The sequence below is a fragment of the Carya illinoinensis genome, chromosome 11, assembly GCF_018687715.1.
Source record: "Carya illinoinensis cultivar Pawnee chromosome 11, C.illinoinensisPawnee_v1, whole genome shotgun sequence".
In the NCBI taxonomy this organism is placed as follows: Eukaryota; Viridiplantae; Streptophyta; class Magnoliopsida; order Fagales; family Juglandaceae; genus Carya; species Carya illinoinensis.
This window is the reverse complement of record NC_056762.1, coordinates 6,542,918-6,558,708: the sequence shown is the minus strand read 5'-3', so window position 1 is coordinate 6,558,708 and position 15,791 is coordinate 6,542,918. Positions and strand designations below refer to the sequence as shown.

Sequence of the window (15,791 nt, the reverse complement as noted above, 5' to 3'; positions counted from 1 at the left end):
GCGTGGATTTGATGCTAAATCCCAAAAGACGTGATCCCCCATCAGAATCTTAGAACAAATGACTTTGAATAGTTGTGGAGGAAACAACGTACATTAATTAACCCCCCGCCCCCCATTTTATATTTTCATTTTCAATGGGAACTTAAGTTATTAATTTCAGAAATCAACTTCCCATTTTAAAATTTTGAATAGAAACTCATCCTTTGTTAAGATCCGACCGTTAGATCGTGTCACCTCAATTATTTTATTTTTTATTTTTAATTCACGGGGTTTTTATGAGGATGCACGACCAATTAAAATCTCAAATTTTGACAAGATATATATAGTCAAAATCAGTCGTAAAGATGGATTCACTGTAATAAGAATTCCCTACACCTACAAGCAAAGAAAATTAGGAGAGTAACTGGAGGTCTAATACAGGCCAAACCCCGAATACAGGTGCTGATAATGGACATGGCCCAAGTCGGAAGGCCTGATACTCTCCTGATTAGCAGTATGGATAAGGAATGTGGCAAACAGATAATTTCTATTTATTAGAGTTAAAATTCATGCCTATTTAGCCGTGAAGTTAATCGAGTGTCAGTGATAATCCTATACATCCCGACGCTTCTATATATGGGTATCAAGTAATTCTAGATACCTTTGATTTTACACCTGAGTTATATATACAATTCTTTACTAACTTAGGCATTGGAGTCGTTGCGGCATCGCTATCAACCTTTGATGTGCAGGCTATCCCATTCGGTGATGGGAGACGAGGTTTGGGAAATTTACGTCTACAACAATTTATTGTACTGACAAGGTAAAGGAACCAAATAATCGTACAGCAGTCTATTCTCTGTGCTGCTTCAGCTCAGTTAAGACGTTTTCTTGCTGTTTTTGTTCCTCCTTACTGTCGCATGTACTGTAAGATGGAAGTGTCGAAAAGAAGCAAGACAGCTCGATAAAAATTAGACCACATTCTGGATTAAATGGTCCGCTAAATCACCTTCCAACGGGTTCTTGGAAATTTCACTCAACCATTCTTCCGTCTCTCAGTACAAAAGGAAACTTCCTCTGTGGCTGCTTCTTCCCAGTTTCAATAAATTTAATGCCAACCAATTCTAATTCTTGAAAGCAAAAATATTGATCATCATCACAGGTTTTTAATAACAAATAACCATGTTCCCTGGTTTATACTATGAAATAGGCAAAAGGGCCAGAGGTTATATTTCCTTTGTGGTTTCTAATTTATCTCTAGAATTATTTATTACTAAAGTTGCTTGTGGCTTCTCTTTTGTGGTGTATACTCACATGGATTCACTTCACTTCTATGTTAGATCTTCTATACAAAGGCTATGCTCAGCAGCCACCTAATCTCTGCCAGTTTCAAGGCTTTGATTGCAGCCTTGATATCACCTGTCGAAGTAATTTCCTCTTAATCTTAGTAAGCTACGGTTTATTATTATGTGACTTTGTTCAGCTAAAGAAGGCTAGGAATAATTAATTCATTCTCAACATGTTTTGCAGATTCAATTTTTTGCCTAATCTGCATTCTAGTTTCTTAGATGTTAAGCTCTGGATTCATGGTGTTGCATAAACCATTCCTTCTGTCCTCGTCCTAACTAGTCTTGAATGGTTAAGAAACATTTATAATCATTTCCCTTTGTGAAAAAATGAAGACAGCATCTTAAAAGCATTTGTTCTTTAATTTGGACTAGTCTCATTGCAGTCGTGAACAAATGCTGTTTCCCTGTGTCTATAAAATTTCTGCCATTGTGTGGTCCTAGTAATTCTTTAATTTCTGCCAGCCATTGTATACAAGCAAGTAGTCAAATGATTATGTAAATTAAAGGGACAGACCATAATTTTGTATTAAATCTATGTTAGTTAGAACTAAATAAATTGCTTGATAATTTGCAATAAACCCCATAATCAAGAGAGCTAGTAGCACTGTAGAGTGGCAATAATACTAGCTCTCTTCCCTGCCATCATGCTTTTGTTACAGAACTGCAATTGACAACAAGTAGATGGAACTTAATCTGATATTTAAGTTTCCTATGACTCTTACAGTTGGAGACATTGCACCTGGACTAAGGACCCTTTTTAACCTAGACATTCCGGATTCTGCAAGAGTAGGTCACTTTCTTGCCATCTGAAATCTGAACAAGTTTAGCATTACTATTTAGTTTTCTTTTCCTTGTCTACTTTTGATTCCCTCTTCCTTGTTGAGCCAGAGCCATGTTATAAAGTACAGGAGAACCAATTCTTAGACAACACTTATTCACTGATTGTGGTAACAGGTGGAGCTGCAATACTTGGGAAACTATGCTGGGATAACCGGAGGATTGGGGTTGAAAGGAAACCCAATTACAGGATATAAGCCCCTCCTAAACTTTTCGGGTGTCGTAGGAAGCGATTTTCTATCTCTTGGAACTGACCTCGCCTTTGACATATCAACTAGAACACTCAATAAAATCAATGCTGGTTTGAGCTTCAACAGTGACTTCCTTATTGCTTCCATAAACTTGTGAGCATTATTCCCATGAAATGTTGGAGAAAGAAACTTTTAGAAGAAAAGAAAAAGAAAGAAAGTTGTTTACTTTGAGAAGTAAACAGAAATTTTCTAATCTCTATTTACTATGAACATGAACTCAAATGTTTGATGAGCTAAGTTTCTCTAACAATGCAGGAATGACATGCTTGACACTTGGAAGGTTTCCTGTTGCCGTGTGATCAACCCTCCAACCAACACTGCCGTTGCAGCGGAACTCAAGCATACTTTTTCAGTCAATGACACTGCCCTCACTATTGGTGGCCAGCATGCAATACTTCCTTTTACATTGTTGAAGGCAAGATTAAGCACGTATGGCAGGGCAGGAGCTCTTATTCAGCAAGAGTTGTTCGAAAAGCTTGTTCTAACAATTGGTGGAGAGCTGGATTTTATGGACATAAGGAGTGTTCCTAAGCTTGGTCTGTCTGTGGCATTCAACCTTTAGAAGAAGCCAGTACAGAAAGCTTCTATATCCACACAACAAAAGTACAAACATATGGAACTTATGGTTTCCCTGGAATAATTTTTGCGTGTCATAGAAAAAGATATTGAGTCAAATACTTTAATAGTAAGTTAGAGGTATTATTCTAGTAAAAGTAAAATAATTTATTTGTATTTTTTTAAGAGGAAGGAGAAGAAGTAAGTGTATACGTCTGTATCACTTCCATTGGGCATGCACTAGAGAAAGTGAAGATATATGTATACCGGTATCCAGAAGATGGCAAAATTAATAATGAATGGAAAAGAAAAGGATGATATATTTTGAACAAAGGATCTAGCAAAGAGGGTTGGTGGCATTAAATATTTGAGAAAACTTGAATTTCACAAGGTTTTATGTGTCTCTATGAGCTTAAGTTGCCAAGTGGATACAAAGACATACACAGGCCTATTGCATTGAAACCCATGCCAAGTGGAAGTCGAGATAACCAAAGCATTGCGCTTTCGTAATTTTTCCCAGATATTTATCAAAAGAAATTCCCATATATGATTATGCTAAAAGGAAATGTTTGTTGCGTCTGCTGAAGCCTTAAATAAACAATGTTTTGTGTCTCTATTTATTAGCTCAACCTTTGTAAAGAATAAGCACATTTCGTTGTATTTCTCTTCTTTCATTACTTGAATCAAGACATTGCACAAGGATCAAGTTTCGGAAGGAAGAACTCTCAAATAATATGACAGTACTTGGGACAACTTACATAGTTTCGAAATGATCAACTTAACATACTTGGGACATCTTCAAACTTCCCATTCACAGTGATAATCATTGTTCACAAACTAATATAACAGTCACTCATGTTAGAATATAGCACACTGAACAAGTTGCATATAAATATCAACATCCATGCACGAACTTATTAGAGGCATAAAAATAGAAAATCAACACTACTGGTGACTAGAAGCCTGAAGAAGGCCATCACGGATTTGAGTAGCTACATCACGAACCGCACCAGGTCCATGTGGGATGAACACGGCAGATGATTTTGAGGCAGCACCAATTTCTTTCATGGTGTCAAAATACTGGGTAACAAGTACCATGTCCATGACATCCTTTGCTGTGGTCCCAGGCACATTAATAGAGAAGCCTAGCACACTGTCTCTCAAGCCATCCACAATAGCTTGACGCTGGCGAGCGATACCCAGACCAGACAAATACTTAGACTCGGCCTCACCCTCAGCTCGTTTAATTTGCAAGATCTTCTCAGCCTCTGCCTTCTCATTAGCTGCCACCCTCAGTCTTGCAGCTGACAACACAATGTTTTGAGAAAAATAAATAAATATAAACTCTACTAAATAAAAGAAACTTAAAACTCCAAGAGAAGATGGAGCAGAGGACAATAACTTGACCATATAGCGGCAAACACTAACCGAACAGTCGCCAGAAGATTTTAGTAAAGTAAACTAGATTATATCCGGTTAAAACTCAGGAAATTCATAAAGCTTGGCACCCTTATTTCTAGGAAACAGCTTATTCCGTAGTTGTTACTGATTTTAGAAAAACAATTGAGAAAACAACTCTGGTTACCATATCTAAGTTATATTAAATCCAGCCCCTTGGTAGGCATGGACATGGGGTACACAAGAATAACCATTTGACAGGGTACCCCATTGACAATCTTCTAGCACAACAACTTTAACATTGAACAATGACAACTTCATCAGATGATACTGAAATTTAGCATCTCCACATAAACACTGAGATGGGTTAAATAGCAAGGGAAAAATTCACAAATTCAAAGTGAGAAAAGAAATCTGTGATGTAACATACCTGCATTAATTTCATTCATTGCTCGCTTCACATGCTCATCTGGTTCAATATCAACTATAAGTGTTTGTACGATTTCATACCCATAAGCAGACATAGCCTGTGAGCAATCACAAAGGAAGAACAACAGTTTCACAAATTATAGCCTCTGTGATCTTCACTACCGTTAATTCATCAGATAGTCTACCTTCTCAAGTTCATTTTCCACAGCTTTGGCAATATCATTTTTCTGCTCAAAAGCATCATCCAAGTTAAGCTTTGGGACACTAGCTCTGATTACTAATTTCATGAAAAAGGAAACTCCATTTAGCTGATAATATTTGTGATTAATATAATTTTAGTTCTAAAAACATACAGAAGACAGAAATAGAAATTAATCCCAGCAAGATATCACATCAAGTCACATGCACGTCAGTATAGTATCAGTAGGATTTCCAGTTTATACCATCAAAAACATAAGCTTGGATTTGGGTTCTTGTGTTGCTGAGTTTGTAGAAGGCATCACTTGCCTTGTCAGCCAGGGCACGGTATTGAATGGATGCAACGACATTGACAAAAACATTGTCCTGGAGAACAAATTTTTTTTTTTTTTGACAAGCAAGAAGAAATATTATTAATCCACATAAATAGGCGTCCTGGAGAACAAATGATCACAAAGATCAATAACCCCACATGGCCGAGGCACATGTAACAATTAACAACAGCCTTGTCAAAATAATTTCCATTCGAGTTATCTTTCTTTCCATATAAACTACAGTATTTCCCCCATTAATTCCTCTGGACTCCAAAAATAAAGGATAAACATACAAAAATGTTTCAATGACTAAAACACAAATCGATCTGCATTGAAACAGCATAAATTTATAGGTGAGAAAATTTCACCACATGCTTTAAGCAAGCCTTTCAAGTGATGCCTTTTATATGCTTGTTACTACGTGCTTTGGTAGCACTACCCTGTGTCACAAGACGAAAAGGTTAAGTCATCTCCATGGTTATGTAAATTTACAAACCTTTGTCTTGGTCTCGCACTTCACATCCAATTGCTGCAACCGAAGAGTGAGATGCCCGGCAAGCTGGCTTCCAAGGCACCAAGGCAAGCAATGGCATCCTGGCTGAAGTACTTCATCAAATTTGCCAAATCTTTCCTTGATAGCCACAGTCGATTGGTCAATTTGTACACAACCAAACAGATTACCCATCTTCTCTTTGCTATTTGATTATCTCTAATATTTATGCACAGAAATCAAAAACTAATTGTCAATAGAAAATAATGACAATCAAAACTTTGTATGCAAGTAATAGAGACTAAAACATAGTTTTCTTTATGTCAGAAACCCCATGGACCGTGCAAACTCTACCAATAATAAAACATACAACCACAAGAGTTATTCTCCAGAAACCCTTTTTTATGACAGACCAGTAGACACACCAAATAGCAACCTACACAAAAGCTATACTCCTTGAAGTCCGGGTCCCTAAAATAAACCTGAGACCCATAATTGAAAAAATAGTTAAAAAAAAATTATGCTGTTCATAAATATTATAAACAATTCACTTATCAAAAAAATATATATTATAAACAATTCAGTAGAATTTACCACAGATTGATTGCTATTTTTTTAATTTCATTTTTTGAAGAATATCGGAAATTGCTCCATGCATAAATTTAATAAAAAGTAGGCAAAAAGTATATGCAGGGAAAGGAGGTTTAAAAATGAAAAAGAAAAAGAAAAAGAAAATTCATGTCATGAATACACATACCGAGCACGTTTTATATCGAAAGAGATAACTCATAGGTTTAGAAGAGTAGAGAGAAGACGCTTACTTTGGTAAGAAAAAAGGCAGCAGGCAATTCAAACAAACCAGACTTTTGAGCCACTTATATAGACCCCAATAAGACAATGCTGTATTTTTTTTTTTTTAATTTTAACCATTTAAATATGATATAATTTTGAGTATACCAATGATAGTCAACAACTTAAACGGTTGTGCCTATTCGCCATTAAAAGCCATTAGGATTAAGCTACCTGAGCTGTATACACGAATGCCAGGACGACTCTAACAACCTTCTACATAGAAAACCATCAATTTTATTTTTATTTTTTTAAATACAAGATTTCATTCACTTTCAAATAAGTCTACCTTAGGTATAAAATTTTGTTTGGAATAGCAGCCAACTGTTAGGACAAACCTCAAAACCACATCAAGGAAATACTCTGAAAAGTTTGCAGCATGACAGATAGTATCCATCGTGATACAACCTATAAAAATATTACTATTATAATACAGAGCAACAAAGACTAAGAAACGTTAAAAGAATATTTGTAAAAGGCACTAAGAAATTTTGGGCTATGAGAGCTAATCTTTTGCCGTCTTAGCTGGAAAATCTTATCGGGTTCTTGTTCTGCTTCACAATATTCAATCCCATATATTAAATTCAGATATTCCATAAATGATAGCGAAACAATTACATGAAGAAAAAAGAAACCAAATTGTGAAAGAAACCAATTTATAGAACACAGAGTGTTTTCCTTAACTTTTCAAAGATAAAATATCAAGTTTGTAAAGCAAAACATAATTTCCACAGAGACCCATTTATCGTATTGAATTGAAATGAAAAACTCTTACCTGTATTTTCTTTTCTTAACTGATCCCAGAAGACGAAGATAAGAAACAAAAACTGCGTTATTATTGTAAGCACTACCCGGGATGGTGAGAAACTTCGCCCTTGATTCAGGATGAAGTCAAGAACTGGGTCAAGAACCAGGCAGTAAGGCGGCTACGGCCCCGCTATAGCGACCCCCAAGCGGCCAAGCCCACTGATATCAATTCAATCCATAGAAATTTCTCATACCTCCTTTTCTGCTCTCTCATTGGCCAGGTTTATCTTTTTCAGTTAGGATATATTTTAATTTAAAAAACGTTTCATCTCATTTCACTTTATTATTATAATTTTTTAAATTTTAATTAATTTTTTAAAATTTTAATTCAATTTTTTAAAATTTTAAAATAATAATAATATTAAAAAAATAATATTTTAATAATATTTTATTCAACTTTCATCTAATCTCTGAATCCAAACCCGCCCTTGAAGGAAAAAGATATGATCAAATTGTGTGACTAATAATAGTAATAATGAAATGATTATTAAAAGCATGATGTGCGATATAATTTTATTTTATATTTTATTTTTTTGAAAAATAATAGTGACAACCCTGTTTTTTTCCTCCTTTAGACTTTTAAGAACTTGATATTGATTTCCAATTTTAAAATTTTGAAATCCGCAGTATAAATTTATCCATCCCTATCGTAATATATATATATATATATATATATATATATCCATCCCTAAATTTATTTGTACATATTTTGTAGATTAAACAGAACATTTTCACTACCCAAAAATATAATTGATAATAACTAAATTGTGCATAATTTTATTAATTTAAATAAAGCATTATTACAATTATTTAGTACTAATTCTTATATTTTTATTAATTTTAAAATATTTATTTTTCTTATAAGAGTAGTAAATATAAATAAGTTGTCAATAAAATCCTTATTTGATCTTAAGGATTGCATAGTTTAGACTTTGACATGCCGGCCTATATAATGAAGTGTGATATAAATTATATTTTCGGCATCCTTCCATGAGTATTTTTTTTTTTTCTTTGCAAACATTTCTTCTTATAATTTATACGTTACATATTTTATTATACTTACATTATTCGGGTCTCATATTACGTTATTAAGAGTATTGTACAACATTTAGAATGATTTATTTGTTGAGTATACACCCTGATAAGATTTGATTTAAAACTTACTTTTAGATAGAAATTCAAGTCATATTTATCATAAGTAAAGGTTATATTTTATATTGGCTAAAACTTTTACTCACAGTGAGTACTAAGGCATGTGAAATTTCTTTACTATTCGTAATACTTTGTATATTCATAAAAAATTTTGTTACCGAAAATGACAAAAAAAAGTTAATTTTATAGTTTTTTTATTTTTATTAGTCGCTTTAATTGCTAAAGATTAACAATAAGCTGGTTGGAAATCGTGATAATTGCTAATTATACATAATTTTGCTCTTTTAAATAAAGCATTATCACAATTATATAGTATTAATTTTTATATTTTTATTAGTTTTGAAATATTTATTTTTCTTATAAAAATAATAAAAAAATAAATTTTGGGCTTGAACATAAAAATTGTAATGTGTATGTCAAATCATTTCTTCTTTTCTGTCTGTGCTTACTAATGAGTTTAAAATGTGTTTTAATTAAGTGAAGGTCTTGTGGCTCGATCTGGTTCCCTGAAACTTTAAGTCAGCTTTTAAACAAGCACGTGAGAAGCATGTGCCGTGCAATCTGAAGAGGTGATCCAAGCCGCTGGGTGTGAGACACTTGTCGCAGATCTGGTGCACCATATATATATATATACCACTTATGTGTTGTAACCCTAGGGCAGACTCATTTTCTATCGGCTGTAAAATCAGAGAGGCAGAGAAGGAGAAAAGGGACGATTGCTCTAGGGTTCCTTTTCTAGGGTTTGCTTTGAGTGAGAAATCCGTTCGATTTCTATGTGAGAAAGAGGGGGTTTTGTATCACCATGTACTGAGGCTTCTCTGTGATTATTGGTTTATCAATAAAGGATCTCTGAGGCCATTCCTGCCGTGGATGTAGACCATTAGGGTCGAACCACGTATCTCGGTGTGTTCTTTCTATGTTTTTACTTATTTTTCTTATTTCATTGTTCATGCTTATTTCTTGCTAATTTCTAGTATATTTGCTCTCGGTTACTTTGTTGATTCTTGATTATATTGGATCTGGAAGCTGCTGTATATTCTTGGATATATCTGTGTTGGTATTCTGCTGGTTTTGTGAATCTTGTGGACATAGTTGATAACAGAGTGGTTATTGTGAATCTTGTGCATTTCGGTTTTGAGTCAAGAAACAGTAATACTCTTGTTGAGTTTTTTGAAACGAAACTTATAAGATTTGTTATCTGTATTGAATTTCTTTATTACAAATCTTGGCAATATTTTGTATCTGTAAAACACTAGTTTTATAACAATTGGTATCTAGAGCCAGGTTTCATGGGGACCATGAGATTTGATATAGAGAAATTCACTGGTGAAAATGATTTTGGCCTATGGAGAATCAAGATGAGAGCACTGCTAGTCCAACATGGACTGCAGGATGCTCTCCTAGGTGAGAAACAGAAGGGCTCTTCCTCGAAAGAGGAAGATAAGGGGTCTGTCCAGAGGGACATTCTCCAGAAAGCCCATAGTGCCCTAATCCTCTCTCTTGGGGATAAAGTCCTGAGAGAGGTGGCTAGTGAGGACACGGCTGCAGGCATTTGGCTGAAATTAGAAAACCTATATATGACAAAGTCTTTAGCAAATAGATTACACAAGAAAACAAAACTGTATACCTTCAAGATGACCCCTGGGACTCCAATAGGACAGCACCTAGATGAATTCAACAAAATCATATTAGACTTAGCCAATATAGACATTAAGGTGGAGGATGAGGATCAGGCCATCCTCTTGATGAGTTCTTTGGACTCATCATACCTAAGTCTAAAAGAAACCATGATGTATGGTAGGGACTCTTTGACACTAGATGAAGTACAATCTGTACTTCATACTAGGGAACTTCAAAGTAGGGGAGATACCAAACAGAATCATGGGGAAGGCTTGTCTGTCAGGGGTAGAACAGAAAAGAGAGAAAGGAAGGGCAAAAATGAAAATAAGAGATATAGGTCTAAGTCAAAGGGGAAACAATTCAAATGTTTCCACTGTCACAAAGAAGGGCACTTTAAGAAAGATTGCCCTGATAGGAAAAATAATCCTGAGAATAAAACCAAAGAGGCAGGGGATGCCTCAGTGGTTTTAGAAGGGTATGAGAGTGCTGAGGTACTCACAGTGAGTGAGGTTGATTCAAAAACAGAGTGGATAATGGACTCTGGATGCTCTTTTCATATGTGTCCAGTAAGGGAGTGGTTTGAGACATTCTCTGAACAAGAAGGGGGACATGTAATTCTAGGTAACAATAAGTCCTGCAAAGTCATGGGAATAGGGTCAGTTAGACTTAAAATGCATGATGGAATTGAAAAGGTTTTGAGTGAAGTCAGATACATACCTGAATTAAAGAGAAATTTAATTTCTCTTGGTATGCTTGACTTGGCAGGTTATTCTTTCAAATCTGAGACAGGGGTACTTAGAGTTACTAAGGGTTCCTTAGTTATCATGAAAGGAGAAATAAAAAATGGGTTATATACTCTACTTGGGAAAACAGTAGTTGGGGAAGCATCCCCAACTCAAAACATAGTTGAAAACAAAGTTGTACTATGGCATAGGAGGCTTGGGCATGTAAGTCAAGGGGGGCTTTTAGAACTACAAAAACAAGGACTGCTGAGTGATCCAAACCTAGGAAACTTGCCTTTCTGTGAAGATTGTATCTATGGAAAGGCAAAGAGGGTTAGTTTTAAGTCAGCAACCCACAACACTAAGCAAACCCTAGATTATGTTCATTCTGACCTATGGGGACCAGCAAGAGTAAATTCACATGGTGGGGGAAGTTATTTTCTCTCTCTAGTGGATGACTACTCTAGAAAGGTTTGGATTTATATCCTTAAAAACAAGAGTGACACCTTTGAAAAGTTCAAGGAGTGGAAGACCCTTGTAGAGAACCAAGTAGGTAGAAAACTCAAGATCTTAAGAACTGACAATGGTCTTGAGTTTCTCTCAAATGAGTTTAACATGTACTGTCAAAAGGAAGGAATTCTTAGGCATAAGACAGTGAGGGAAACCCCACAACAGAATGGCTTAGCTGAAAGAATGAATAGAACCATATTGGAAAGGGTAAGGTGCATGTTGTCAAACTCAGGGCTGCCCAAAACATTTTGGGCAGAAGCTGCCACTACTGCTGTACATCTTATTAATAAGTGTCCTTCATCTCCCATAGGTTTTAAAACTCCTCATGAGTTATGGTTTGGAAAACCTCCAAAGTATGACTACCTAAGAGTTTTTGGGTGTGTTGCTTATGCACATTCAAAAACTGACAAGTTGGAACCTAGGGCACTTAAGTGCATCTTTATAGGGTATCCTGAAGGTGTTAAGGGTTACAAGCTGTGGGTAGATGGACCAGGAAGATATAATAGCATAATAAGCAGGGATGTGACCTTTAATGAGTCACAAATGGCTCGGGTACAGGGAGAAAGGGTAGACCTAGAAACTGTTAAGTCCCCAAGAGGATCTCAGATTGAGGTGGAGCAAGTAAAGGCCCAATCTGAACCTAAAATTGGGGAAAGTAATCACCCTGAGGAAGAAGACTTAGGGGACATGGCTCAAGGTGGAGCCAACTCCTATAATCTAGTAAGAGATAGGCAAAAGAGAGTTATTAAAGCTCCTATAAGGTATGGACAAGCTGATTTAACTATGTATGCCTTAACTATAGCTGATGAAATAGTTAATCAGGAACCTAAAACTTATAAAGAGGCAATGGCTAGCAAGGATTCCCCCAAATGGATCCTTGTTATGCATGAGGAAATGGAATCTCTAAATAAAAATAAAACCTGGGTTTTAGTGCCTAAACCTAGAGGGGTTAAGCTGGTTGGATCCAAGTGGATCTATAAGAAAAAGGAAAGCATACCAGGGGTAGAAGGGACCAGGTATAAGGCTAGATTAGTAGCCAAAGGGTTTACACAGAGGGAAGGAATTGACTTCAATGAAATCTTTTCTCCTGTGGTTAAACACAGCTCCATTAGGCTACTACTAGCTTATACAGCTTTTGAAAATTTACATCTAGAACAATTAGATGTTAAAACTGTTTTTCTGCATGGAGAACTTGAAGAAGAAATTTATATGCAGCCTCCTGAAGCTTTTACCAAAGAAATTAAAAACAATCAAGTGTGTCTTCTTAAAAAATCTTTGTATGGTCTCAAACAATCACCTAGACAGTGGTATAAGAGATTTGATACACACATGATTAATAATGATTTTAAAAGGAGCTGCTATGATAGTTGTGTCTATTACAAGGAAGAAAAGGGAATATTTATTTATCTCCTATTGTATGTTGATGACATGCTGGTGGCTTGTAAGGACATAGTTTTAATTGATCAAGTTAAAAGCATGCTAAAATCAGAATTTGAAATGAAGGATTTGGGTCCTGCTAAGAAAATTTTAGGAATGGAAATTGAAAGAGATAGGAATGCTGGTCTGCTTTACTTATCTCAGAAAAATTACATTTCCAAAATTCTCAACAGATTTGGTATGGAACATGTTAAGCATGTAGCTACACCCCTAGGACAACATTTCAAATTGTCAATAGATCAAGCCCCTAAAACAGACTCTGATATTAGTTTTATGCAACAAATCCCTTATGCAAGCATGGTGGGAAGCATAATGTATGCCATGGTTTGTTTTAGGCCTGATCTAACCTATGCAGTGAGTGTAGTTAGTAGATTTATGGGGAACCCAGGAAAACCCCACTGGCAGGCCATTAAATGGGTATTAAGATACCTGGCTGGTACTATTAACTTGGGTCTTACTTTTGGGAACAATGTGAAAGAGGGTTGTGAGTTGGCTGGTTTTGTAGACTCTGATTTTGCTGGGAGCATAGATACTAGGAAGTCTTTAACTGGATATGTATTTACTGCTTTTGGGGGGGCTATTAGCTGGAAATCACACTTGCAATCTATGGTGGCATTGTCCACTACAGAAGCAGAATATATAGCATTGACAGAAGCTATTAAAGAGGCCATATGGTTAAAAGGGATTGCAAGTGAATTAAATATTTTCAGTGGTAACATCATAGTGCATTGTGATAATCAAAGCACACTTCACTTAGCTAAAAACCAAGTTTTTCATGAGAGGTCTAAACACATTGATATACGGCTTCACTTTGTAAGAGATGTTATAGAGTCCAAAGTAGTAGGTGTGGAAAAGGTCTCAACTGAGGATAACCCCTCAGATATGATGACCAAGTCTGTCCCATGGTCAAAGTTCAGACACTGTCTGAACTTAGTAGGTATGGAGTCAAGAGTCAGTCCCCATTAGGGGGACAGTGCAGGAATGGACCAATGATGAGGGTCATTATAAACACCAGGCAAGTAAATGTTTTGCCAAGGTGGAGAATTGTAATGTGTATGTCAAATCATTTCTTCTTTTCTGTCTGTGCTTACTAATGAGTTTAAAATGTGTTTTAATTAAGTGAAGGTCTTGTGGCTCGATCTGGTTCCCTGAAGCTTTAAGTCAGCTTTTAAACAAGTACGTGAGAAGCATGTGCCGTGCAATCTGAAGAGGTGATCCAAGCCGCTGGGTGTGAGACACTTGTCGCAGATCTGGTGCACCATATATATATACCACTTATGTGTTGTAACCCTAGGGCAGACTCATTTTCTATCGGCTGTAAAATCAGAGAGGCAGAGAAGGAGAAAAGGGGCGATTGTTCTAGGGTTCCTTTTTTAGGGTTTGCTTTGAGTGAGAAATCCGTTCGATTTCTATGTGAGAAAGAGGGGGTTTTGTATCACCATGTACTGAGGCTTCTCTGTGATTATTGGTTTATCAATAAAGGATCTCTGAGGCCATTCCTGTCGTGGATGTAGATCATTAGGGTCGAACCACGTATCTCGGTGTGTTCTTTCTATGTTTTTACTTATTTTTCTTATTTCATTGTTCATGCTTATTTCTTGCTAATTTCTAGTATATTTGCTCTCGGTTACTTTGTTGATTCTTGATTATATTAGATCTGGAAGCTGCTGTATATTCTTGGATATATCTGTGTTGGTATTCTGCTGGTTTTGTGAATCTTGTGGACATAGTTGATAACAGAGTGGTTATTGTGAATCTTGTGCATTTCGGTTTTGAGTCAAGAAACAGTAATACTCTTGTTGAGTTTTCTGAAACGAAACTTATAAGATTTGTTATCTGTATTGAATTTCTTTATTACAAATCTTGGCAATATTTTGTATCTGTAAAACACTAGTTTTATAACAAAAATAATAATTAAAAAAAGTAAAGGCTGGACATGCAAACAAATAAGGAAAGAAAATGCTGCAGGGAATGCACGGAAATAAGAATAAAATGTGAACATTCCCAAAATCGGTCTTAATGTTAAACATTGAATAGAATTATTTATTTAATTATATAAAAGCCAAGTTCCGACTTCCTGACTGTAGCGAGTTAGTAGGTGTTAACTGTGAAGAGGCTAACACGAAGCGGAGTTTCTATAGATTTATAGAGGCACCGCTTATATGCCAAAGTGCAAATTGGCCGTTATCATATGAAGAGGCAACCGTTTATCAAAAGAGTTTTATCATGTATAAGTAAAGTTGTATATTAATTTACGTATTAATATTAATTTTTTTATATTTAAAATTTAAATTAGTACTATTTTTAATAAAATTTACTTTTTGACTAATTATATTAAATTGATATACATGTTAATATATAATTATACTTACAATTAAATTTTCCTTATCAAAAAAAGAAATCGAAGAGGCAACTGTTATCCTATTGCAAAAAAGAAACCAAAGAGGCAAACTCGTTGAAACCAAAGAGGCAAATACGAAAGACAGTTTTCTTTGTTTCACTCTTTCGATCATATATATTTTAGAAATTTGCTTTTCTTTGTTTTACTTTCTTCTTCGCTCACTCTCTCTCAAATCACCACAAGGTGAAGTCATTGTACTTTCTACATTCAACTGTGTTTCAGGTGTCGAGGTGCTAAAGTTTGAAGGAAAATTAAACAGGTGAGTTTAAATATTTTTTGTGTATTATAGTATATATAATCTATCTATACATTACATATTTTTGTTCATAGTCTTAAGAAATAAAGTAACTGATAGCATAAAACTTAAAAAATCATAAAACTTGAAGGTAACAGTTAAAACTTAAAATCCCAATGATTGCAGATATATGATGTGCAGATTCGAATAAAGTTCTCTTTTTTAGGTTCATTTGTTCTTCCTTTATATTGCTTTCCA

The 15,791-nt window shown here is 35.3% G+C and overlaps 2 protein-coding genes across 2 annotated transcripts; one reads left to right on the top strand and one right to left on the bottom strand.

Annotated features, from left to right (window-relative positions):
• The first annotated feature begins 868 nt into the window (after positions 1–868).
• LOC122282609 (mitochondrial outer membrane protein porin of 36 kDa-like) lies at positions 869–3,304 on the top strand. Its single transcript, XM_043094547.1, has 5 exons — positions 869–1,204; positions 1,320–1,406; positions 2,053–2,114; positions 2,283–2,509; positions 2,672–3,304. The coding sequence occupies exons 1-5, from the start codon at positions 1,162–1,164 to the stop codon at positions 2,976–2,978; spliced, it is 726 nt and encodes a 241-aa protein (XP_042950481.1). The 5' UTR covers positions 869–1,161; the 3' UTR covers positions 2,979–3,304.
• Positions 3,305–3,678: 374 nt separating this feature from the next.
• Positions 3,679–7,663, bottom strand: LOC122282608 (hypersensitive-induced response protein-like protein 1). Its single transcript, XM_043094546.1, has 6 exons — positions 7,425–7,663; positions 5,807–6,019; positions 5,242–5,362; positions 4,984–5,075; positions 4,800–4,896; positions 3,679–4,275 (listed from the first exon to the last, which is right to left on the bottom strand). Exons 2-6 carry the CDS (start codon positions 5,993–5,995, stop codon positions 3,917–3,919), a joined length of 858 nt encoding a protein of 285 aa, XP_042950480.1. The 5' UTR covers positions 5,996–6,019; positions 7,425–7,663; the 3' UTR covers positions 3,679–3,916.
• Positions 7,664–15,791: the final 8,128 nt, after the last annotated feature.

Coding starts and splice junctions, on each gene's coding strand:
- LOC122282609 (XM_043094547.1), top strand. CDS start 1,162: ATGTTCCCTGGTTTATACTATGAAATAGGCAAAAGGGCCAGAG. Junction 1,407..2,052: donor CCTTGATATCACCTGTCGAA/GTAATTTCCTCT, acceptor TGACTCTTACAG/TTGGAGACATTGCACCTGGA. Junction 2,510..2,671: donor CTTATTGCTTCCATAAACTT/GTGAGCATTATT, acceptor CTAACAATGCAG/GAATGACATGCTTGACACTT.
- LOC122282608 (XM_043094546.1), bottom strand. CDS start 5,995: ATGGGTAATCTGTTTGGTTGTGTACAAATTGACCAATCGACTGTGGCT. Junction 4,897..4,983: donor TGGAAAATGAACTTGAGAAG/GTAGACTATCTG, acceptor GATTGCTCACAG/GCTATGTCTGCTTATGGGTA. Junction 4,276..4,799: donor AATGAATGAAATTAATGCAG/GTATGTTACATC, acceptor TTGTGTTGTCAG/CTGCAAGACTGAGGGTGGCA.